This window comes from Molothrus aeneus, chromosome 5 (genome assembly GCF_037042795.1).
Source record: "Molothrus aeneus isolate 106 chromosome 5, BPBGC_Maene_1.0, whole genome shotgun sequence".
Lineage (NCBI taxonomy): Eukaryota > Metazoa > Chordata > Aves > Passeriformes > Icteridae > Molothrus > Molothrus aeneus.
In genome coordinates this window covers 16,251,597-16,276,913 of record NC_089650.1, presented here as the reverse complement: position 1 = coordinate 16,276,913, position 25,317 = coordinate 16,251,597, and the positions used below count along the sequence as shown (strand labels likewise).

The 25,317-nt window shown below is 38.3% G+C and overlaps 2 protein-coding genes across 4 annotated transcripts in view; one reads left to right on the top strand and one right to left on the bottom strand.

Moving 5' to 3' along the window:
* APPL2 (adaptor protein, phosphotyrosine interacting with PH domain and leucine zipper 2) overlaps positions 1-16,891 on the top strand; it is a 35,660-nt gene extending 18,769 nt beyond the window's left edge. Inside the window, exons 6-21 of one of the 2 annotated variants that reach the window (XM_066549783.1) lie at positions 1,206-1,247; positions 1,362-1,420; positions 2,386-2,532; positions 4,647-4,729; positions 7,269-7,427; positions 8,428-8,616; positions 8,934-8,976; positions 9,053-9,109; positions 9,221-9,309; positions 9,749-9,901; positions 10,025-10,077; positions 10,874-11,048; positions 11,696-11,732; positions 11,842-11,982; positions 12,659-12,706; positions 13,501-16,891. In XM_066549783.1, coding sequence (XP_066405880.1) covers positions 1,206-1,247; positions 1,362-1,420; positions 2,386-2,532; positions 4,647-4,729; positions 7,269-7,427; positions 8,428-8,616; positions 8,934-8,976; positions 9,053-9,109; positions 9,221-9,309; positions 9,749-9,901; positions 10,025-10,077; positions 10,874-11,048; positions 11,696-11,732; positions 11,842-11,982; positions 12,659-12,706; positions 13,501-13,629 — 1,604 coding nt within the window. In that variant the 3' untranslated portion in view covers positions 13,630-16,891. Of the gene's footprint in view, positions 1-1,205; positions 1,248-1,361; positions 1,421-2,385; positions 2,533-4,646; positions 4,730-7,268; positions 7,428-8,427; positions 8,617-8,933; positions 8,977-9,052; positions 9,172-9,220; positions 9,310-9,748; positions 9,902-10,024; positions 10,078-10,873; positions 11,049-11,695; positions 11,733-11,841; positions 11,983-12,658; positions 12,707-13,500 lie in introns of both variants that reach the window. The other variant, XM_066549784.1, reaches the window with a different exon arrangement.
* WASHC4 (WASH complex subunit 4) overlaps positions 292-25,317 on the bottom strand; it is a 53,520-nt gene continuing 28,494 nt past the window's right edge. Inside the window, exons 25-35 of one of the 2 annotated variants that reach the window (XR_010783685.1) lie at positions 24,470-24,604; positions 23,657-23,765; positions 22,908-22,974; positions 22,116-22,202; positions 21,461-21,608; positions 21,205-21,301; positions 20,537-20,733; positions 19,443-19,542; positions 17,968-18,043; positions 2,063-2,286; positions 292-422 (exon numbers count right to left, since the gene is read on the bottom strand). Coding sequence is in view for 1 of the 2 variants with exons in the window: in XM_066549782.1 (XP_066405879.1) it covers positions 17,976-18,043; positions 19,443-19,542; positions 20,537-20,733; positions 21,205-21,301; positions 21,461-21,608; positions 22,116-22,202; positions 22,908-22,974; positions 23,657-23,765; positions 24,470-24,604 (1,008 nt within the window). In the remaining variant the exon portion in view is untranslated. Of the gene's footprint in view, positions 423-2,062; positions 2,287-14,995; positions 17,251-17,967; positions 18,044-19,442; positions 19,543-20,536; positions 20,734-21,204; positions 21,302-21,460; positions 21,609-22,115; positions 22,203-22,907; positions 22,975-23,656; positions 23,766-24,469; positions 24,605-25,317 lie in introns of those variants that run through there. The other variant, XM_066549782.1, reaches the window with a different exon arrangement.

Genomic DNA, 25,317 nt, shown 5'->3' with positions numbered 1-25,317 from the left:
TAAACACTTCCTCACCTCTTTCATACTTTCAGAGATAGTAATTTTTTTTCCATATTTACGGATTCTTCTCTCTTGTTCATTAAAAAAGATATGAAAACACATATGAAGCCTGCAACCACAGCTTCAGCTGCTGCATGACAAAAACCAAAAGTTTCTTCAACTTCCTTGGATGTCAATTTTTTTTTAAATTCTATCCACTTTTTGTGATGCAGTCTGTAGAACAGCATTTTTAGTAGAGACCTGACCGCATTGGAATTTCTTAGAGGGATTAAACAAGGAAGCAAGGAAGAATGACTGTGTTATTGTTTTTATTCTTCATCTTGTTACATCTATATTGAATATTGTAGAAACCCCTAAATACAAGTTAGTTACAAGTGGAGAAATCTTCTGTCTTTTCTTCATCTGAGTCATAATGAAGCATTCTGGGAAAAAAGGTGGAGTGAAACGGATTAATGAATAGGATGTTAAAAATAAAGGTCAGAGACCATGATGACATCCTACAATTTCCCCTTGGTATTTTCACAGTTGCATAATGTGTGTTCTTGTAAATGTGCTTTCTTTGTAGCTTTTTGAGAGAGTTTTTGCCAGTTGCAGCATATGTTGGTGAGGATACTAAGAGTAGCTTGTGCCTGACACTTGTGAAGTTACATTGCCTGTTCAGTCTGTCTTCTCTCTACCTGTATAAGAATCTCATGGACAGTATTTGTAATGCAGGCATCACACCAGCAGTCAGGTGTGTTGGATACAGATTTACTTTCGCAGAGCAGCTTAGCAAAAATGTTCCACACTGAGGGAGATTCATGTACAGGAAAAAGGCTTTAGTTCATACATCTGTAGGTCTTAAATTTCTCAGTATCGCATAAGCACTGTCAGGTTGTTCAGAACTGCTGATCTTGCGTGATAGTGGTGGGCCTATAGTCAGAATAAACGTACTGAAATGGTGCTTCTTTGGACAAAAGACACTGGCAGATAAGGCCTCTTTCTTGGAGTGACAACTTGCTCAATAAAATAAACTTACTCCACCCTTAATTATTCATTTCTCTAGCAGCTGATCTGGTTTAGCATTTTCAAGAGAGGCACAATGTATACATCTCTGCTGTGGAAGGGCTGGAGTGACTTGGGCAGTAAATATGGCATAAATGGTCTCAGTTGAACAAAGTGTTCGCAGCTGGTTTTACTTTGAATATTTCATTTCTCTTTTCCAGAAGTAAGCACACTGAAGGATCTCTTTGGCCTTGCTAGCAATGGTATGTGTCCTGTTTTTTTCCTACTCATGTGCAGCTGCTAGAGCAAAGAAGACATGTTGAATCTGTACACATACACATCACATTTCTAAAAAAAATAATATTCCTTGTCTACAGAACATGACGTGTCCATGGCAAAATATAGCAGGTTACCGAAAAGGAAAGAAAATGAAAAGGTAACAAATGTGAAAGGGAAAATAAAATGTTTTCATCAGCCATTCTGTCTGCATCCTTGTTCATTGTGAACTTCAGAGAGTTCATTGCTTAAATTCACAGTAGCTCAAGAATACTTGTGATTTTGTTTCCAAGCAGACACAAAGCTTTTAAACATCAACTCAGCACTTACACCTGTTTTCTCCAAGTTAGGCAAGTGGTGAAATATTGTGCTCAACTAGAGCCCTTCCGATCCATGGGAGCTTTTCAGATAGAGGCAATCCAAGTGACTATAAATAGCTTTCTATAGGCCTAGAGTTGTACAGCTGAGGTGGTGATGCAGTATCACTGAGCACAATTCATTGTGAACTGCCATGAAGCCTTGTGTCTGCTGGTCCTAAAGCATTGCATTTCTTTGCATGTACCTTCCTGTTTAATTACTCTGTATGGCCTGTCATTCCACTTAACAGTGCGCATAACTCTCTGGTAGGACTGTTCTACATTACTCCTTCTTTGCCCACTGAACCGCTATTCTGAAATATGTCCCTTTGTCAAAAGGTGTATGGCTGGCCCTGTCCTGAGAGTGAATCTGTTCTACAGGATGGTTCTTGAAAGGAAATGCCTTACAGATCACAGTGTGATATAGCATACTGTGAATTACTTACCTCTGAATTCTGCACTTGCAGACTTGTTTTGTGATCTCAGCTGCAAATAAATTTCTTGCACAGAGATCTGATCCAGATTTTTAGTGGCGGTAGTTATGTAGTTTGTAGTCACAGGGGCTCCCCACATGCTTTAGTTTCATGACAGATAAAGGCTTGAAGTACTTGCTTTGAGGTTTTGATTTGCTTTCTTTGTTTCTCATCCTTCATTTTAACATGGAGAAGTTCTGTAAAGACAGTGATTTAAAAATAACTTGAAGATGATCAGTAAATATATCCATATACACAGTAACACTTTGTCAACCTCTTTATCATTTTTTGTTCAGCTTAAGGCGGAAGTAGCAAAAGAAGTGGCAAATGCAAGAAGAAAGCAGCATCTTTCATCCTTGCAATATTACTGTGCCCTGAATGCTCTGCAGTACAGGAAGAGAGTGGCTATGATGGAACCTATGCTAGGATATACACGAGGACAGGTATTGACAGCAAAGTGTCTGTATCACTTAGACATGTTCCTGGGAAAGGTAAAACATTGTAGTTCTGGATTTATTTTGAGACCTGACAAATTATAACAAGAGTGGTGCGGAAACAATTTGCATTCAGCTTGCCTAGATTCTAACAACAGATTTTGTTTGTGGCAGATATTTGAATGTTTAGATATTCAGGAAAGACACTAATGAAAAGAAAATCCAATATACTTCTACGCAAAATCAGCCTAGGGTTCGTTTTTTCACAGCTGAGCTAAAGGCAGTAGCATTTACTTCCACTGTTTACTCAGTCTGCACAAACTCTCCTATGTAGCAGTTCCCTTCCTGGCACATAATGTTCAGCATACTAATGAGGAGTGTGCATGATGAGGAACAGAGCATGCTCTGGAGAGCTGGAAGGACAGAATAGTAGAGAGGATTGAGCATAAGAGTGGCAAATCCTTTTTCTAATTTTTATTTTAACAGCAATTTGATAGAGCATTTCTCAACTCTGACAGTCTGACCCTCCAGAATATCAGGGGGATCAACAAACCAGTATTATCACAGCACTTGATTCTCATTATCACCCATTTTAAGGGTCTTTGATTTTGATGAAAGAAAGTGTTTGGAAAATGAGAACTGGGCTATGAAAAGAGGAAAAATGGATGTGGTGCTCTGTTTGACATTGTAGTGTAGCTCATCATTATCTACATCATCCTGTCTTTTGCAGCCCATGTGCCTCATTTAAAATAGGTAGTGAATGAGGATTCAGTCACTTTCCCCACCACAGGAGTTCACACCGCTTCTCTGTGGTAATTATCCTAAGTGAAAGAACTGCATTGATTTCCTTTACTGGAAACCAAACAGAACTTTCCCCATACTTCATCTGGCAAAACTGCTTTATCTCAGTGCTTTATACAGGGAAGTCTCGGGTTGTCATGGGAATGACTGAATAACCAGAAGCCAGTTGATGCTTAAATTTTGTGATCTGCCTTTCAGTACAAATATGTATTTTCTTAATTAATTACTCAAACATGTGTCTCCAGTTTCACATTTCCAACAAATGAGTAGGTGAAATGGAAATTTTGGAAGAAGCAGTGGCTAATAGAGGGTTCATTTTGACTGAAAACTGGCATCAGCATTTATCATCAGTGGATTTTAGAGCTCTTTCCTCTTGAAGCAGGCTTCAGAAATAGAATAGGTAAATCATTCTTTAGGAGGCCATTCTTTCTCCCCTTTGTAAAGGGAGGCTGTGGTCTATAACATGGTTGCAGAAATCTGAATCTTGGGAATCCTAGGTCCCAAGGTGAAATCACAAGATAAAGTGGATGAAATAGCTAATAAATTGCTTAACATCCAAGAATTTGCTTTTACATCTCTTCCCAGAGTAGATCACTGATTTTTGTTTATCCTAATTAATTGCACACACATCCTATCTGTATCCATGTTTCATGCAGTTGCCAGTAGGCTCTAATGATGATTGATAATACAAGGTCAAGTCTACACCAAGTGCTTTGCTTTATTGTGTGCCTGCTGAGCAATACCAGCTAATAGAATTAATCTTCTGTAACATCATGTGCACTTTGGCCCTAGTAGCTTTTTTTTTAGCTCCTTCAGTAGAACAAAACCAATAGTAAAACTGTAGTTGATAAAACCAATTGCCCTGGAGGCTTCTGCAAGTACAGCTACACTTTCCTGACTGACTTTATTACAGCACTTTGAAAACTTTCATCGTGGAGTTAGTAGTTCAGGTTGGACTGCAAAATCTAATGGATGATTACCCTTCGATAGGGTGGCATTGCACACAGCAGTTCCTAACACCACGAGCCCCAGCCTTGCCCAGTGCTAGTGTGGGAGAAGCTACCTGTTCCCTTATTTGAGTCATTTAGCAAGTTCTTTGGAAATGTACTTGTCAGCAGCCAGCAGCTTACCTGTGTGTGAAAGGGTGTAGAGTTGCAAAAGTGGGAAGTAGCAAGAAAGGCAATGCAGCTGTTTTGCCCATGTGTTTGATCACCTGCCAGAAGTTCAGTCATAATGGGAGCACTGTTAACACTCCCACAATCTGCTCCTTGTCTGCCAAAGCCAAGAGACCCTTCAGTGCCCTTTTTCTTGGTATTTTTCAGATCACCTTCTTTAAGAAAGGAGCAGAGATGTTTTCCAAGAGGATGGACAGCTTTTTGTCATCTGTTTCAGACATGGTTCAGAGGTAACCTAGTGCTTTTGTCATTCCATTGGAGTCCGAGTCATAGCGCTCTAACCTTCAGCACATACGAGAGAGTGCCTCTTTTTCTTTCTAGTGAGATTCCTTCTATGCTTACATGGCATTGTTGGGCATATTTTGTTAAGTAACGGGTAGAAAGGAAATGTTTGTACATGGAAAAGAAAATCCTGTCTGTACACTGAAGAGAGTATTTTTATAGTATAGTCAGAAACTATATACTGTAAAGTATTGACATGCTTTCTTACATCCCTGTGTCTCTTCATGAACAGAAAAGCATGGAATTTGGGCTTGAAACAGGTTAACAGTATTAATAAAATAACTTAAAGTGCTCTCTGAATTATAGGTATTTATATTTCCTGGGTATTCTGTAGTAATACAGCAACAGTAACCCATTAACCTCTGAAATTTAGGACCTAAAGTGTTTGATGGTGTAGCTACACAAGGCAAACAAAACTCCTTACCATAGGGAACATAATCATTGCATCCAATGTAGGCTGTATTAGTCCAGTGAGTTCAACCTACTTTGACTAAGTTTTAAATTTCAGTAAACTGCTTTTGTACTCCTACTTTTGTGATCATCTTTCTTACACCTCCCTCCACATCTTGTACTTGTAGTGAAGAGTTTATTTATAATTAAGTCCCTGTAAATGTAAACTTTACACTTGAAATGTAATTGTAATAGAGAGAATATTCTTCATGGAATGATAAAATGTTAAGGGGTTGGAATGGACCATAAAGATAATATCGTCCCAACTAAGTCCTTGACTTTAATCCTTCATTCCTTTCATACCAAGCTGTAGCCAAATCATTATTTATTCTCATTCTGGTGGTACTTTAAATAATGCATATCTGTTAATTTGAGAACCATGCTACAAACAAGTGCTCTGTACAGTGGATTATTTCACTAAATGATTCTTTACTTTTTGTACTTCTATAATTATACATCTTTTCACACTCAGTTGTGAAATAAATCCCTCTACACAACATTTGTACTGACTGGAGGACAGATTTTAAATGCCATTGAAATTGTGAGTTTTGTTTAAAAAGTGTAGGGCATCTTACTTCTGTCTTACAGGCGCAGGGAGGATCTTGCTCTTGGATCCTCACCATAGAATAAGCCCTTGTTTTCCACAGTCAGATGAATTTGAGTGCTGGACAGTGTACAGTAGTAAATGGAAACAATAATAGGCCGCTCAGTTATTTTCCTGAGTCTGGTTTTTGTGTTTAGAGTCTGTCACACAGTAAAGCTTGAAAGTACAACTCAAATCTTAACTAGTAAAGGAGTGTGATGTCTGTGGAAAAACCAAAAGAGAAGCTTGTAAAATTCTGAATGGCACTGTGCAGCACAGAATTGCTGACACAGGACGGAGTTTCATGACTTCAGTTTGCACAGCCACAGAAAATTGTGCTGCCCACTCTTCTCCTTCCTTAGTGCTGGGAATCACAAGGCCTCAGTGAGTCAGATCTGCTTGCTAGTCAAGCTAAAAGCTTTTTATTTGTCATATTTGTTCTTTTGGAACAACAAGCTGATGTGACCCATTGTGCAGCTACAGAATTTCAGTGGTATTTAAAAGCATTTTCATTTATACAGTGAATATTGTTAATGGTGTAAAAACACAGGAGATACCTACACTAACGCATTCTCAGTGACCCTTTGGCCTAATTGCCACAAATGCATATAACTTCAGAATTGTCAGCACTTTTCTTCCTGCCTTGGAGATGGGAGCAGCACATCTTAGAAAGAGGAATATAGCCTCAGAAACCATTAAGGTGCCAGGGACGTTTTGTCAAAAGCATTTTGTGGTGCAACACAAATGACAGATCAAAAGATTGATTGAAATAACACTGAAGTAAAAACTGACAGCATAGTTCCATTGTATTTAAAAATGGACTTTAAATAATTGTTATTCTGACATTCAGTGATGGAGTGAAAAGGCATTAGTTTGCAAAATATGGTCTAATTTAATTCAGATCTGATGTTTTCTGCATCACACCAAAGCAGAACACAGTATTATAAACAAAGAATTAAAGGGAGACTTGAGCTATAGGTCTTTTTACTGCATTGTTCTGAATTCATTAAAATCCATTACCAGTTAATAGGTGGTGTCAAGGCAGGAATTCCTGTGTGTTACAGCCTTGGAGGCATTAGACAGTTCTGAGAAAGTCAAGAGATCCTCTAGTACAGCCTGCTTTGAACTATGCTGTTATAGTAGGGCAATGTCTGTATGTGTTTAGCAGTGTAAATTCATAGAAGCATTACTTTTAGAAGCTGTCTCTCAAAAAATAAACTTTACTCTTTTTTCTCAACACATCTCAACATTTCTCACATGCTCATTTTAGTATCACAGAACAGTATTTCCCATAAAGTCTATTTGAAAAATAAATTTCATCTTTGCACTACCCTCCAAGGTAATCTCAGATGGTATTTTTGTTCATTTTGGCTTATAGATGTTACCTGTATCCTGGGATAAATGGCTAATGATGGCTTGGGTTTCTTTTTGTGTTGTTGGTGGTTTTTTTCCAGCATACAAGGAGAGCTGGATGCCGAAGCTGAAAAAATGAGAATATCCCAGCAGGACTTAATTGCAGTTAATGAATCTGTTTACACCCCAGATTCTGATGTAATTTCACCTGCCATCAATAGAAATCTCATCCAGAAGGCTGGCTACCTTAATCTTAGAAAGTAAGAAGATTCTTGTTATCTGTTGATTTGTTTAGTGGCTACTTTTTTTGGGGGAGGATCATAAGGACTCATCAGGTATTGATGTTTGAGGGTCCTAAATCACTTTGGTAGCTCTACTTTTCAGTCTCTGAGTACCTCTGTCATCTTTGGTAATGTATTTTTGAAGCTTTAACCAAATTAGGGACATTTGAGACTGTTTTTCTGAAAAGAGAATTTTGCTTCTGATTGAATGTACCTACAGGAAAAATTTCCTGTATTCAAGTGGCTAAAAATTAGAAGCTGATGAGACTGGGTTCACATTGTTCCCAGATCTTAAAGGAGACATGGGGTTTACAAAAACAGCTGTATTTTGTAGTTAACATGTGTTTTCATAAATGACCTTTTTTACATAAATAAAAGGTTTATGGTCAATGCAAGTTTGTAACTTTGAATGTGTATCATATGTAGAATTACCTCTGCAGATTTTACATATAAAATTTTCCATAAACTTCCACAGAAGTGAGATATATTGGTGGCATATAATAACCCTATTTCTGTGATTAAATATCAGTTTATTATTTTATCTAGTAATTTTTTTCTTTGTGAGTATACATCTAATAATTTCTCTCGGTAGTCCAAAAGCTGGATTACACTATAATAGGACTCTATAGCTAAGCAAGAGAGGGACTCTCCGATAGTACTGCAGTAGATACTTTTTTATATTATGATTCTTTGTGCTAAAACTGCTCACAGTATTTCATGTCAGTTACTCAATACTCTTTTATTCCTTAGCTAGAAGATACGATTTTTAACTTGGATGTTTGGAATTAACTTAATTTTTCAGTTTTCATTATGGATTCGTTTCTGCTAGGAACAGGTGCTGCTTTTTCTTCTTAAAAGAAACCATTAAAAAAATGCCCAGGTGAACATGAAGTTCTGATTAGTATCAGGATGTGTTTGCAGTTTCATACCTGTTACTTCTAAACAGTAATGAGTCTTTATCACTGCATCTTCTCATCAGTAAAACAGGTCTGGTGACTACAACTTGGGAAAGACTCTATTTCTTCACTCAAGGTGGCAACTTGATGTGTCAGCCAAGGGGAGCAGTAGCTGGAGGATTGATTCAGGACCTGGATAACTGCTCTGTTATGGCTGTGGACTGTGAAGACAGAAGATACTGCTTTCAGATCACTACTCCTACAGGCAAAGCGTATGAGAAAGATTTTGTTTGAGGACAGCCAGTCACACCTACCCCTTCAGATGCTCTTTCCTGTAAAACTTGCTTGGTGTAGTAGTAAGCTTTTCTGGGTTTCCAGAAGGATGTTTCCAAATTAAAAGCATATTCCTTCCAATCCTCCCCCACAAGTGCCTGAATGAAACATGTGGTGTCTTTTAGCTGCAGCTTATTCACGATTCTTGTTCCTTTGGCAGTTAATAGATCTAAAGCTTGGTATATTACTGTAAGCACTGCAGTCAAACAGTCCTGGTGTCCACTGTTAGCACTTATACACTGTGTTTATATTTTAGGGGTATAACTCTTCAAGCAGAAAGCAAGAAAGAATACGAGGAGGTAAAAATATTTTCTTAATGTTATTATTCTTGCATATAACTAAGCTTGAAGACTTCAATTTCATTTTCCCTTCCAGTGGATATGTGCCATCAACAACATCTCCAGACAGATCTATCTCACTGATAATCCAGAGGTGGGAGCTTGTTTTCATCTTTCAATCCATTCCTTCAACTTGCTCTCCCATTATTCAACATGGTAAGGTAATCTACATGTCTAAAAAAACAGTTCTGTCTTGTTTTCATAGGCAGCTGCAATAAAATTAAATCAGACAGCCCTGCAAGCAGTGACTCCCATTACCAGCTTGGGAAAAAAACACAAAGTTCAGCACCCCAGGTAATATTCTCCCTTGTGTGGAGCAGGAACCATGTGCAGTTGTATTGATCCTGGGGCTGAGGAGTCTTAAGAAGATGTTGGGGTTGTCACTGAGAAGTGTAGACACAAGTCCCGGTCTCTGCTGGTAATGCAGCTGTGATACGGACAGGGCACGGAGACACATGGCCACCTATTTCTGAAAGTCAGCCCACGCTCGGAGTTGATCTGTATTCAGGTTTAATATACCAGTGTTTATTTTTGTCCTAAATAATGCTAGATTAAAAAAAGGATTTTATTGGAGTCCTCAGTAACAGGTAAATAGGAAAATACCTTACATATCTGCAGAGTGGTTCAGTCCCACTTTGGATTTTTGAATAATCTTATCTCTCTTCCAGAGCAAAGGTAGGATGTCACTGAGGGATAGAAACATAATTTTTTTTTCTTTACATTTGCACTTCAGCCAGACTGTAAAGAATATGGAAAATGACGAAGTAATTCCCAGTGGATCAGCTGGCATTCAAGATTGCACACAACTCATTGCTCCTGGAACACCAATTCAATTTGATATCGTACTGCCTGCTATGGAATTTCTGGACCAGAACAGAGGTGGCAGGTATGGCCAGAGACAGTGATCCATCACTGTAACAGTGTGATTTCAGGCAAGATGAAGTATTGCAGCATCTGTTAGTAGGGTTGACCAGAATCTGTAATTCAAGTTTTAATTCTTATTTCACAGACGTGCAAACCCATTTGGGGAATCTGAAGACAGCAGCAAAGATGAGGAGGAAGGTCAGTGCTTCTTCATCCAGATAAAATCAGTCATGATTTTAGCTACCCAGTGTCTCTTAAGAAAAGCACCTGACATCGTGGAGCAGAAGTAACAGATCCATAGTAAAGTGGCCTTCCTGTACTAGCTCGTGTAGGGCGTGGCCCTGACTGTTCTCCTCTGTGCCTGGAACCCACGGCCCTGTCAGAAAAGTGCTGTCAGAACCAAAGCAGTACCTACGGCTCTGAACGTTCACCCTGCTTTCCCTTGCTCACCACCAGCCATAAAGGGAGCCTGATCAAGTGTGATGGCTTTGCTGCATAATGGGTGCTTAGTTGTCATTAAATCTTCTAGTGACAGTCAAGGATCAAGGAAGGATTTGGTGAAAACCTCACTGTGCCCAGCTGCATGGAAGGTCAGAAGGACATAGAAGACAGGGAAGAATGTACGAGGCTTAATGGAAGCCAAGGCTTATGCCCAGTCATAAATTCATCACAGTTTATGTGCACCCAATAGCAAAATAGGCAAGGGAATTTTACTAGCTGATCAAATGAAGCATAAAGGACCAGTCACACTTTTAAAACTTCCAGGCAACTGCAGTAACTTCCTTCCCCATCTCCATACTGCTGCCTGTTCACACAGTTTGAAACTGGGTCAGGGCACTGTGTGACTCATGGCAGAAAGCCACCATTCATGATGGCCACCAACCACAGGCTTACTGTTGAATTCCTAAAGTGAATAAAAGAATTCCATTGATACTTTGAGCTACTGGAAAATTGAAATAGCATAGTGAAGGAAGTTGTGGCTTTTCTCTTGCAGATTCCCTGCTGCAGCAGATGTTCGTGGTTCGGTTTTTAGGGTCCATGGCTGTTCAGTCCGATGAGACGTGCGAGGTGATTTATGAAGCCATGAGACAAGTGCTGGCTGCTCGGGCCATTCACAACATCTTCCGCATGACTGAATCCCACCTCATGGTCACCAGCAAGAACCTGAGGTATTGTAAAAGCTTTAACTTGTCAATGTTCTGTTCTCATCCTACAATTTGTGATTTATTATGTATTGTTGGTTTTGTTTTTCTAAGACGCAAAACCTTTGAGGAAGAAAGATCCCAAGAGTCACTTTACCTAGAAAGAAATGCCTCTTTTCTTATTCTGTGGTACCTAGAAATGATCCTCCAGACCAAGTTGTAAAAATGTCCTCTCAAAATCTAAGGGACAATCTTATAGTGGGGCTGTAAGACCCTGCAAAGATACAAAAAAAAGAGATGCAAAATGATGATTGTTTTAATGCAAAAATCTTTCCGAACAATGTCCTTTGACAGCAGTGTCACCGTAGAATATGCTGATGTCAGACATTCCCTTTAGGTGCGGTATGTTTATGTCCCTCTGCATTTGTATTAGTTCAGGCACTCAGGATCCTTTCCAAGTGACTCAGAAAGGTGTTCTGACCTGTACCTGCCACGCAGTTGAGAGTCAAAGCCTAGATTCAAACCTTGCCAATCAAAGCTAAAGCAGCTGATTCTATGCATGTTTCCTCATCTGTAAAACTGCTGGAGTCACTGCTTTTATATTATAAAGGCCCTTGAAATTACTAGGAATCACTCTAAAATAGTTTTCTTTTTTTCCCTACGTGTAATTGCAGGTTAATAGACCCTCAAACTCAAGTTACACGAGCAAGCGTAAGTAACTTTTTCTATCACAGCAGTGACTACTCAGTTACATGAACCTGAGCTAACCTGCTAACTTGAGCTGCATAAAACAAATAAATAATTTATTTGACTTTTCCAGTTTGAACTCACCACTGTGACACAGTTTGCTGCCCATCAGGAGAACAGGAGACTGATTGGCTTTGTGATCCACCTCAGTGAGACTCTGGGAGAAGAATCCATGAGTGCGTATGTTTTTGAGAGCAACACAGAAGGGGAAAAGGTTTGTGTAACATTTAATAAAATTCTTTATTTAGAAAATAGGTCTGTGGCTTCTTGACTTACACATCTGGGAAACAGTGCTATAGAAACGAGCAGTTCAATTTCTGGTCAAGAAAACATGCATTAATGTGCAAGCCTTTACTGGCTTATGTCTAAAAGGGACCAAACGAACAGATAATGAAGCAGCATGTATAAGGAGGAAAGGATGGGATTGCTAATCCCAGCATTAAGAGAGATGGGAAAGTGCTGTCCAGCAGCAGCACTAACAAAAGGAATGTCAGCTATGTTGAGACATGTACAGCTGTGAAGCTTTCACAGACAATGGTGTATGTGCTTATACCATTGACTGTTTGCTGCCTGCTGCAACAGAAATAAGGAGTGGGATGGAGAACTTTTGTCCCTACAAACACTTACATGCACTCCCCCGAATGTGGAAATAAAGTCTGGTGACTAAAACTGACAAAGATTTACCAGCCCCTGTGAGCTTTGAAGCTGAACCCAAGATAGTTTTCTTTACCAGTAGTTAGCATAGCAAATTGGTATTCCACCTCTGCTTTTAAGAGAGGCCTGGTTTTAAGACTAAGTCTGCACTGACAGTTGTGTGGTGTATTCTTAATCAAGGAACAAAAAGCCAAAACAGAACTGAATTGAACTTTACATGTATTTCTTCTTTGTAGATTTGCTATGCCATTAGCTTGGGAAAAGAAATTATTGAGGCACAGAGGGTAAGTTTGTTTCGTTCCCCACATCTGTATGATACATCTTGTTCTGGTTTTCACCTGCACTGTCCAGGTACCTCTGGTGTGCATAAGAAAAATGAACTGCTACTCCTCCTAAGGACAGTTTTGCAGGCATTATTTAACACAGCAAAAATAAACTGTTTGATTTCTCAGTAATGTGATTTCAGAGAAAATGTGCCACCCCAATCCAAATTCAAAATGACACAAATCCAAATGTTCATGTCTGAAAGAAAGCTGTGAGCAAAGTTTTCAAAAAACCAAACACACTCTTTGGGATGATGTGTAAATCACACACACTACTGTTTCACTTTTAGAAACTTACATTCTTTCCTCACCTAGGCATGAAAAATCAGTGTTTTCCAATTAATATGAATGGCAGAATTACCCTGTCCCTTGTAGATATATTTTATCTATATAGATGTGATGTTATTATTTGCTGTAGATTTTTGCTGCTAAGGTTTCAGAACCAGTTGGGGAATGAGCTTTTAGTCACAACCACTAAGCACATGTATAATAAATTCTTGAGACAGTTACTCTTCTCCTTGCTTTTCAGTAACTAAAGAAAAATAAAGGCTCAAAATGAATTGCTTTTTTTTCTTAAATACTCAAGCTGTTCTTGAGTCTTTACTTACCCAAAAAGGTATTTCTTATGTTTCAAATCTTTATTCTAAAGCTTGTTAAAAAAAGCCAAAGTTGCAAAAGCTTAGCAAGAAGTACTGGGAAATGTGTGTTCCTCAAAGGCTGCTGCAGCTTGCTGAACCTCTCTTCTTTTTCTTCAGGATCCAGAAGCATTAGCTCAGCTCATGAAGTCTGTGCCATTAACAAATGATGGGAAGTTCATGCTTCTGAATGACTTGTCAGAAGAGGATGGAACCATGCATGAAGGAGGGGAGGAATCAGAAGCATAAGCAGCTCCTGTAACTTCCTGCAGCCTGTGTGGGAGCAGAAAAGCAGGGAGTCTTTTTGCAAGAATCTCTGGTTTTCAGTCACCTGCACATACCTGAGGCCAGCTGCCCTTTCCTGCTGGAGAGCAGTGGTGTCTCTGCAGTGGAGTCCCTCTGGATTTACAGTGGAAGCACAGCAGGACTTGAGGCATTTAGCATTTGTGAATGTGTAGGGTGGAACTGTGTCTGGGGAGCTGACAGTCCTGAGCAGGACGCTAGTGCTGCTGGTGGGCAAGAGAGCACAGCTGTCAGCAACTGAGGGTTAATGGCATTTCTTACATTTACAGGGCCAGCAGCCTCTCATTCCACTGAAATTCGTGTGAGCTGCCAGCTCCTCTGACAAATATCAGGCCTCAACTTTCCTACCATAGTCAGTGTTCATAGTTTGCATAATCATGTGCATCTGATTGAAGGTTAAAAATGCACAATCTACTTTATTTCAGATGAAGTTACTTTTAGTCAAGTTTATGTGTAACAAGATTTACCTTTTGTGTTAGCCTATTTACAAAACAATTTGTTAAACTCTAAATTTTTCCTATTAATATAATCTATTTTTATACTGCATCTAGAAAAAGCTTAGAAAACAAATTTAAGTGCCTACTCTTACCTTCCAGGGGCCTGTACTCTCACATTCTGTAATTAATAGACAAATTGTACCTCCTTGATTTATTATTTTAAATACCACTGACATGCAAACCCCAGAAGCAGGCAACAATTGTGGCATGTTAGCTGTGTGCAGTTTTTCTATGGTTAGGTTTCTTGCCACTTCTTACTATATGAATAAGTAAGAATTCTTACATAACATGCAACAGCTGAGTCTGTCAGCAACCTTTGGTTTTAAGAAACTGAGCAATAAAATGTTAGATTACAAGTCTACAAGGTATTGACAAGTCTCACAGTACATTCCTGAGATTAGACACTAGAGAGGTTTGGCTAATAAGTTTACATTTTTCCATCCTGAAAACATCAGCAACATCACTTTGCAAGAACAAACAAAATAGACAAAATAAAGACCTGTTAGTGGCGGAGGGGTGTGATCTGTAGTATAGTTTATATTAATCAAGATAAGGTACCTAGAAAATATGCCTGGAATTCCTCAAACTTAATTTAACTCTTCTCAGTCACCAAGAAACTAGATTTTCCATAAGCAGAATCTGTGCAACAGTATCTGAAAGATCCCAGATTGGAAGTGTTTGATGTGGAATAAGGCTAACTGGTTACTGAATGTTTAAAAGTACCATGGAAAAAACTTCATCGTAAATAAAAGCTGAAGCTCTCTTATTAAAAAAAATAACACCTACTGCACTGGTGTTACTGAAAACACTGGGAATGAGGTTCTCAAAATTGCATTTATTAACACAGTTTTATATACATAATGTTCTCTACTCACAAACCGAAGAGACTGGAGTAACAAAATACCCTTTTTTACAATGAGGTTAGGAAACATTAAGTATTACATTTGGTCCTTTGTACCTGAGAAGCTGAAAACAGCTGTTGATGGACGTCTGTTGCAACTCGAATGTTTTTCTGGTTTGTGGCTGCAGGAGTTTGCAGCTGCTGGGGCCATGCAAACCCTTGGTGGCAGGGCTGACAGAGAGCTGGGGGTCCACAACCCCTCAGAGAGCAGCTGCTGCACTTCCAGCAGCCTTGGCACAAGGCTGAACACCTGAGGGCAGTGGTGACAGCTGCCTGCTGGGGGTGAGAGCCTGGCCTTTAGCCTGTTCCAACCCTGCCCTGAAGGAAAAAAACCCTAGACACCCTAGACACCCTAGACAAAAAACCCTGCAGAAAATTCATCATCACTTCTATCACCCCCTGGCAATTTCTGAGTTAGCATGTTTGGTTTAGTTTAGGGGATTTTTTTGTTTTAGCTCCATTGTCTCCTCTCCAGACAACAAGTTAGGGTCCATTTGGTTCCTGTAATTGTGACAGGAGGTCAAAAGCAACAGAAAGAGTAGTAGCACCACAGCATGAATTTTGCCCCCCCTTCCATATCCTTGTGGGGAGAAAAAAGACTTAATGCAACTCAGTCATGTGACATCCAAACCCAGGACCCACCTTGGATTTCAGATGAGAAAAATCTTTCTGCATGTCTATGCCGCTACATGACAAAGAGAAAGAAGGAAATACAAACTACAGTCCTGTATTAGCAAGAATAGCTCTATTATCACTGTACATGTTTGTGTATGTATATATTTTTGCCACATAGAGTATACATTCAGTTCTCCCAGATTAAACAGGCATCTATAAAAATAGGCTATGTCTTTCCTCTAGAATTTCCATCACCAGAACCACATGAATTTGTTAACTACTGCACATGAAGGCAATGCTCAGTTCACGTTATGTTCAACTGCAAAGCCTTACCTTAGCAAGATAATGTTTTTCCAAAAGAAAAAGAAAATGGAGAAGGGACAATACAAGTGCAGACTAGAGTGTGAGCTGTGTATTGACTGCACACAGCTCCCTAGCAAGGCCATCCTGGGGAAAAGAACATCATGTGTGGGTGATTCTGCCGTTGCTGTGGAAGAAGGAAATGCAGCACTTAGCCATTCCATTCCACGAACTTGGGTGACTTCAGCAGAGATGGGAATGCGGAAGGACATGCACAGCAACTGCAGCAGGATGGGAAGCAGCAGCAAGAATGCTGATCTCAGCAATGCTACTGAGCATTCAGTGTGGGCCCAATTTGGTCAAAAAAGTGTACACAAATTAAAAAAAAAATCCTGCATCAAAGTAAAAAAGCAAAAATATAAATCAAGTAATGCAGCATTCTTTAGGGCAGTTATAATGAACTAAAAACTTTAATGAGCCCAGCTGATTTTAACAGTCCATGAAGCTTGTGTGTCATGTTCTCAGAACCAACAAATGGAACGTTTGTATCAGTCTGGTCTTTCCAGTTGCGACAAAACATTCATCCTTGCTGTCTGAATGTTGAAGTGACTGGCAGGAAAGGGCGAATCAGAAGTATCTCAGGAATTGTTTGAACCAGTGACCCAAGAGTGGGTGGAACAATTTGAACCATTAAAACAAACATTAAAGAAAGTTTGGTCTAAAAATACAGTTGAAGAGTGCCAGAAAACCCCCCACCAAGGGTAGTTCTCTCAGCTGGACTGACTGGAGTAGTGTATTCTGGTTGGTAAGAACTAGAAGGGTGTTAATGTTCTGGGAGATTAAAACACAACTGTATATTTTAATAAAGGTGGTGTTTTCTTTTAAGTTAACTCTAGCTACTTAAGTTAGGAATCAGAGTAATTCTTGCACAATTTAGAACCTCTACTTGCAGGCATGGACAGATGTTAAATAAGAGTTCTCACAGTGTTCAGCAGCTTCTGAGCCTGCAGTGCAATTATTGTTAATAATCAGGCATGTGAGACTATATGAACAACACACAGTACAACAGACCTACAAAGGCTAGGAAATACAGAATTGAGGCTGAAACTTGCAATTAGGCGCAACATGTTCATGAACTGTAAGATCACTTAATAGTTACAGACACTCATCACAGTGTCTGGTCATGAAAGAAAGAGCTGATTGTGGTTCTGTCTTGGCTCTGGATTTCCTTACTTCTGTGGATGCAAATCAGACCTTCGGTATGAAATGAGAATTTGTTAACATTCACTTTTCTTGTTTTCCCATTCTTTGATAAGGGGGCAAAAACAGGGGGAAATAAATGTTTGATGGGATCCTAAGTTCCCACAGTACAAATACTGTCTATAGTCATAACAAGGGGGTTTGGAATAAAACAGTAATAAGCACTTCCATTTTGTGTAACAGATTTAACATATATTCACAACATACAATTACACCCACAGTGTAATCTGTGACTGCATTAAATGCAACAGGACTGCACAATGACATGTCTCAATTATTTTTTTGGAATAGATACAGCCAATATCTGGATTCAGGTTTTTTTTCTGGTTGAAGAGATGCCATTTCAAACCTTGGACCAACAGCCTATGAGTTTGGGTTTTTTTAAAATGCTATGATAGAGATGCGAGAATGCATCTAGAAATTAATAAGGATTTTTTAATCTGCACATCTGTACTTTAAAATACCTCCAAGGTCAACATTTTATAAATTATTTTCAATCTAAAGAAAGTGCTGTAAATAATGCAAACTCCTGAAAAATAGGAGTTTCTACAGGAAATACAGACAAACACAGACATAGCCCCAGTGGATGCTAGTATGCTTCTCTTGGATTTAACAGAGCAAGTCAGTCAAATCTAGAGCTTTAACCCCTACAGAGTGTTACTGATGAAGACAAGGACATGAGTTATTTGAGTAAGTAATCATCACTCATACCAGCCATGTCATTTCACAACAGGCTCTGCAGGTGTAGAGTTGGAAAGATCTCCATTGCTTGCTTTACCAGATTCTTCTACAAAGACAAAAAAAAAGCATAGATCATGTTTAACACTCTATTTGAAACAAAACCCCTCAAATTCTAGCATATATATATATGATGCTGATGTCCACAGGAACACCTCATGCAGTATTTCACGCTCAGCATATGCAACCTGATCTCGCAGCACAAGACCTTTGAAGAAATTCATATCTGGGGTGAAAGGTTCTTCAATCAGCAATACTTGTCTAAAAATTACATATACAATGCTCACACATTTTTCAGAGTCCAACTCCAAAGATCATGGTAGAGGGCATAGATATTATTACCATGTTCAAAACTCTCCACCCTGGTATGCATTTCCAGTTTTTCTCCCTGCAAAATACATTGCCTGGGGAACTGAACCAGTATCATAACAGAGACTATTTAACCTAAAATATAATTAGCTGATGTTCTCCAGAATGGTCTCCTACAAACTCCAGAGCAGCAGATGTCTCTATTCTTCCCACAATTCTTGGAGTTCTTTGAATTTGTTTATTTTTTTTTCTTGCACTGAATATTTATCTGAGCAATTTCACTGAATATGATCAAATATAAATTAATGCTAAAAGAATTTTTCTTTACAAACTGTTTTTCTAGTGCAGAAGAAAACTAATCTTTTTCTCCAGTGACTATAATCTCACAGGTCACTTGTGCCTTTGTCAGAAGTACAGTGGAGAATTATTTACCAATTCAGTTTTTAATATACTACTGTTCCTTGAGTTTCTAAGTAACTTGTGACCGAACTGCATTTCTGTATCTTAATCCTTAGGAGCATTCTCATTTCTTTGGAAAGAATTTTCCCAAGATAATCTTTCAGAATTCATGAGGGAGAATATACAACCAGGAATAGAAATGCAAAATACCAGTGTTACCTAGTCAAGAGACCACACCACAAATTAAGATCTTATCCTTTGAATATAGAATTCAATGGGAGAACAAGCATATCAAACATCTAAATATCTATAGTAACTGCATCATCTGCTATGTAAGTTGAAAGCCAGCTAGTACAAAAGGTGAAAATCACTTTATTTAACACCACCTAAGGCTGTCATTGTCAACACTGGTAACTGAAGAGGTAAGGATGCTGAAGTTACTGAATTTAATATTACTGCAAGTATGCAATTCTCCCTGTACCAGGCTTTACAGCCCATTTTCTTTGTCAGCTGGTTCTTCTGTGGTGTTGCGCTTTTTTTCTCACACCCCAGAAACCCAGCTTGGAATTCACCTATTCCAAAGAAGGACTTCTTGAGCTGTTCTTGCTGAGTCTAAATCACCCATGACCACATCAACCTCTCTCATCAACCTATGAGCAAGAAAGCAGGTATAAAAAAACCCCTCTATTAAGGCACACAATCTCATTAGCCAAAATGATCTACATATAGGATTCACTCACCTTCTTTTTCTTTCTTTTCCTGGCTTTCTTCTGCTGCAGTTTTATCTGCTCTGAAAAAAATTCTTGCACTACTTAGCGAGAAATATAGGAGCTCAAATTCCTAAGGGAAAAGATAAAGAGGAGCATCAGTGTATCACAAATATGTAGACAAATATCAATGGGATCTTTCATGAGCATCTTAGGCTCCTAGATTTCAGTATCTAAATCACTTAAATGCTCTTGAAAATCTTCCTCCTTTCATTCCTTATTCACACGCATTTTACAAAGCAAATGTCAAATTACATTAAAGGGCAACCTAAGCAAAGCAGCATCACTGCAATAAATCTGTCACTGATCTACTGAGGCTGAAAATGAGGTTTGTAGCAGCACTGAGAACAGAGCAACTTGCCCATGGAAACTCATGCAGCCAATAGTTTAAACAACCACAAGCCTGATCAGTGTATGAACAAGGCTCAGTGATGTGTTTTTTTAAACAGAGGACCAAACAGTGCACGCTCCTGGGAACCATGAGGGCATACAGGGCCTTATCTATTCCAACAAGACATTACAGAATGTAATCATGGGCTGCAAAAATAGCCATTGACAGATTTGTCCCATAGGCTTCTCCAATCAAGAGAGAGAAAGCACCACACCATAGATGAAACCTGAGCTGCTGTGCTCCAAAATTCAAATGCACCTTTCCTCTATTTGATAGCTAATGCATCATTCATTATGCATCATGCAGCTCAGAATTAACACACAGGCAGCTCTGAGGGTTCACAGAGTTATGTGCAATCCTTGTTATAAGAAGTTTAACCAAAAGATATTCTCTCCTATTTAAGCATTTATGGTTTAGTTGCATTAGCCTTCAAATTCCATGGGACAAAGAATTCCAATGAAACAGGTCTTCAAATTATCACAAAAACCAATGGTATTCCCTCCAGGTCATACACCAAGTCTTTATGCTCTTTTTGCACTGTTGCTGTAGTCAGTGTTCAGGATTTTGCTCTCAATTTGTTCCATTAGAACAGTTACATGATTTGTAATGAGTAAGTGCTGAACTCAATACAGAACAGAAATTGTTACGAGAACATGTAATGAGGCCCATGCTGTACCTGTAAACAAACTTCCAGTCGCTTGTGGGTAAGGTTCATAGTCTGTAGTAATTTTTCATCTTGATTAGTGGACTGTACGTTCTGTTGCTTAGCTACTGCTCTTATTTCCTTCACATACTTCTCTCTAACAGACTGGAACCAGTGCAGAGAATCAAACTCCTGGTACTGATCCAAAAGCTTCAGAATGTAAGCCACACCTAGTCATTAACAAACCATGTACTGAAGTCAACATGCAATTAGCAAAACATTTTGTGAATGTCTTCAGTGGATGAACCTAAATTAATAATTCCATGCAAATATAATTTAAATTGCTATTAACTTACAATTAATCTATCAGGAAAAATTACAATAAAGAACAAGCTTAAATTTTTTTAAAACATCACTTCTCCAAATACTTGCATTCCTTCTCATATGGATGAGAACCACAAGCTTGGAAAGAAATTTGGAAACACCAATGTGTTAAAACTGTCTGCTCCCATACACACCTATTCCATGTTTAGGAAATTCTAAACACAACCATAACCCTCAAATGCCTTGTGCTGAAGCAAAGATAAATCCAAATAAATTATGAAATTTTTAATTATGGGAACAAAGTATAAACAAAACTTTTCTTGCAAATGTCCATTATGTTGGCTTACCCAAAGGTTAGTGAGAATGCTGAAACTTACCCATGGCAAACCCATCATCAGTGAAAGCTGCTCCACTTTTGTTCTTCTTATTCAACTTCTCCTTACAACTGATTGAATGCTCCACAAAATTGAGGGTCTGAAAGAATGAAAGCCTGTCTTGGAATCACAAAGAAACTCACAGATGTCACAAAGCATTGTCATACATGCTACTACAGTCTAACACAAAACATTTAAACACAGCCCTGATCTGACAGGACCTTTTTGAAGCAAGCCCTGGTGCAATGCAGACACTCACCAGGGGTGGAACAATGATGTAGAAGTTCCGCAAGTGCATGTTCTTCGTGCTGCGGAACTCGGGGGCAAACACATCCACCAGCATTTTGAAGTACTCTGTTCCCTCTGCAAAGTTCCGGGTCAGGTCACTCAGCACAGAGTCCAGCTGCCTGCAAGGGAAGAGCAATGAGTTACCTGGTTCTGCTGAAAATCCCGTTGCTCACCCACCTCTTGGAAAACAATCCTCTCTTTGCCCTTTGCCAATGTCCACAATCCAGGATTTGGGAGAGTACCCTCCCTCTACAGCCCATTTGAATAGTGGTTTTTGATTTCATTGTCTCAAAAAAAGGCCTGTGAATAGAACACTTGAATCTTTTTTACCTAAGACCCTGAAAATTTTAAAAGTAGAGCTCAGGCACATAGTGAGGAAAGCTTGTTAGCTTTTGAACAAGGATTTCTTCATGAAATCAGGTTCTAGGTCTATTACTATCAATGCTACTTCACATTTTCAAAACAACTGCTTCTATTTGCTTTTCTTAGAAACAAGTATTTTTGCATAAAGGCAGCAGAACTTTTAACACATACACACACACACAACTAATACCTGCATTTAGAAACATAAAATGTCAATTTTCTCATCCCACCGCTGCCCCAGACCTCAAATGATGTTAGTGTACCTTGCTGCTTTTTGTGTTTCTTCTGAGAGTTCTTCTTCTTTCACCAGCTCTTCAAAGTTAACAATATCTTCCAGATCAGGAACAAACCTGAAAATTTACTGTTTGTTAGGATTATGCTCATTGAAGTATCTACCCTAATTTATAATTTACTTAATTTAACCTTCTGGGCTTGAACTACTTAGGTCAAGTTATGTCATATCTGTCACATATTCTCATCTAAGCATTATTAACCTCATTTCTAAACACAGACACATCATCAGTTGTACTTCTGTTTTTACAGGGCTATCATCTCCTCCCTCTAGCACTGGATACTCTTGGTAACTATGTTTCCTACTATTTGCAAGAAAACTAACTATTCCTTATTATGCAAAAGTTACTATGTTTTAATGACCTTTCATAAACAAAGACAAAATCTGTACAGAAAAAGGTATGAAAGGAATGTGTTTTCCAAGTTCCTCAGGGTTCGTATTATTTTTCCTTAACGCATCCTTGAAATTATTTAACATCACAAATTACTGGCTTATGGACGAATATCTTACTAATGTGTACATTCTATTAACTCTTTTGCCATGTTTTTGCATAGAAATTGTTTTATTTTTAGTGATTTATGTCCATGACTGTACAGTGCTGAATCTCAGCATTGTCTTCAATAATTACACTTAAATGAAAGCATATAAATGGAGCTTTTCAAAATTGATGGGGAATAGGTAAGGGTTTAGGGAATATCAGCAAGAATAGAGAGCAAGGGGAAGAGAAGGAGCTAAGAGAAAAATGAACTATTTGTAGAAATACCTAATGGCACTACTGCAGCAGTGAAGTCCACCAGATCTTATCATTCGTACATAACCCAAAGCGTTGCCTTTAAAAACAAGAAAAAACAAAGAAGCAATTTATAATTACTTAAACACACACACACTCTGCATAGCTCCTATAGGCTCTGAAATGTAAATTAAAGTTGCCATGTAGTTCTGGCACAGAACTTGGCTCTGAAAGCTACGTTATAGAAGTTAAATTGAACCCTGCTATCAAAAGTCTATGTAAAGAAATAAAACAAAAAAGCAAGGTTTTGTCCACTTTGGTACAAACTCTTTGCACTGGGCACATTAAACAGTTCTAAGTTCAGATCAGTTCTGCACATTTACAGCATCAGTGGCTGAAAATAGCATTGTCACATCATGCATCACTCAAGGGTACTTCAGCTGGATATATGGCCCATTTTTGAAATACACGAACTAAGCACTAATAGGTTTTTACTAGGAAATACATTCAACATGGGTAAAAGTCAGTTCCATAACAAAGAAAAGAACTAAAAAGGGAACAGGAATCTATGCAAGCTATAACTGTATTTTAGATTAAGACATGTAAAGGCCATTTCTGTGTAATTAGGTGAGAGCATGTTCTCAGCATGGGATACAAGTCAACTTCTTTCCATCTGAGTGGAAATAAATCTAGCTTTAGCCTCAGCTAAAAGGTCAGTTACTAGGTGATGAAGATCTCTTCCATTTAATAATGCTTATAACACGTTAGATAGCATTTCATACCAATTTGACTTATGAGTTGTCTGAACTGGTCAAGATAGCTCTGGCCATCTGGAGTTATTCCAAGTTTTCTGATGCCACGGTTGAATTTATCTGCTCTTTCAAAGGGATACTAGAAAAAAAATTTAAAATCATTTGTAATAATTACCTACCCTTAGAAAAAAACTTTTCATCACATCAATAAAGTTCTATTTGAAATGTAGTTCTACATCACATTTACAGCTTTGTTTTTTATAAATTATAGACCTGCTTGTCTGTATTAGTTCCCAAGAGTCATTTTACTAAGTCACTTCTGCAAGTTGAGAGGTTAAATAGTTTTACTTTGAAAAAGAAAGTATTCCTAAAACAAATAAGCACTGGACATGTAAAGAAGCTAGCAGTCTATTTTATGAAATACATTGTCTCTCTCATTTTTAAGACAGTTTTCTAGGATGGAAAATTAGACCCTCATTCCCAAATCCTGACATACTAGAATGAGTGCTACATGATCATCATTTTGGATTCCATTCAAGTAAGCTTATTATTCAAAACTGAAAACTGTAAAGCAAAAAGTTTAGAACCTTCAACAGATTACAACTCCATCAAATCATCCTTAAGTCACTGAGAGAATGATTTTAGCCAACTCCAGATTTACATAGCAGACAGAATGAAACAAAGCCCTCCTGAATACAGACATTGGTAACACTGCATTTTGCCAGGAGAAAAGCTGGCCCTTAGTCAAATACACATTTGAATAATAGCAGGGTAATGGTTTGGTCACATGACAGTAACACTTTTTTTAGAAAATTACTCTTGAGCCTTCAAAAACTACTATACCTTGTGATCATTTTGATCTTTGACTTCCCTGAAGAATCTAATGTCTTTGATAAGTCTGGATTTGATATGTTCATCATACATGAACTGGCTAAAAATGTAAAACTTTTTCCTCAAGAACTGGTAAGTGAAATTTACCTAGAAGGCAAAAAGAAAAAAAATGTCAAATCAAGAAAGTTAACAAAGTAAAACAAAGACATCTAACACCCTGTTTTCACTATATGACTGAGTAACTTCTAATGCAAGTTCTCAACTTACTTTAATTTCACTGTTTTAAAAGAATAAGGAAAAATGAATAAACATTCTCCTGGAAGGCCTACTCTCTTCCAGGAAAGGACCAAGGAACAAGGTCAGTATTTCAGTTGATCACCTGCCCTACACAGCCATTAGTTTATCTGGAATATCCTGTAACTGTCCTTTTGAAACAATACAAAGATCAAGTGGAAACAGGCAGATATGATCAACTTCCTCAGTCTGTAGAATCTGCATAACCTTCTGACACAACTTTTTTTCTTCCTCAAAAAGTTTTCTAAAGTACTTTCTTATCTCAATACTTCTCATGTCTGCCAAAACAACTCACCATCACAAGTGAGTAAATCTGCATCACCAAAAAATAATGTGTGTAGCAGCATTTTTTGAGACTGTCCCACTCTCAGAAGAAAAGTGAAAGAAATCATCAAAACTTTTAGTAATTTCCACTTCTGAAATAATGACTTGAGAGTGGGTTCAGTATTTCAACAAATTCATTTTCTTTTTTTTTTCCTTATTTGATAGAGCCAGAAGAATAGAAAAAAGGAAACAGCAACAAGGTAGAACTTAAGCAGCAGACTGGAAAGCACTGACCTGAAAAC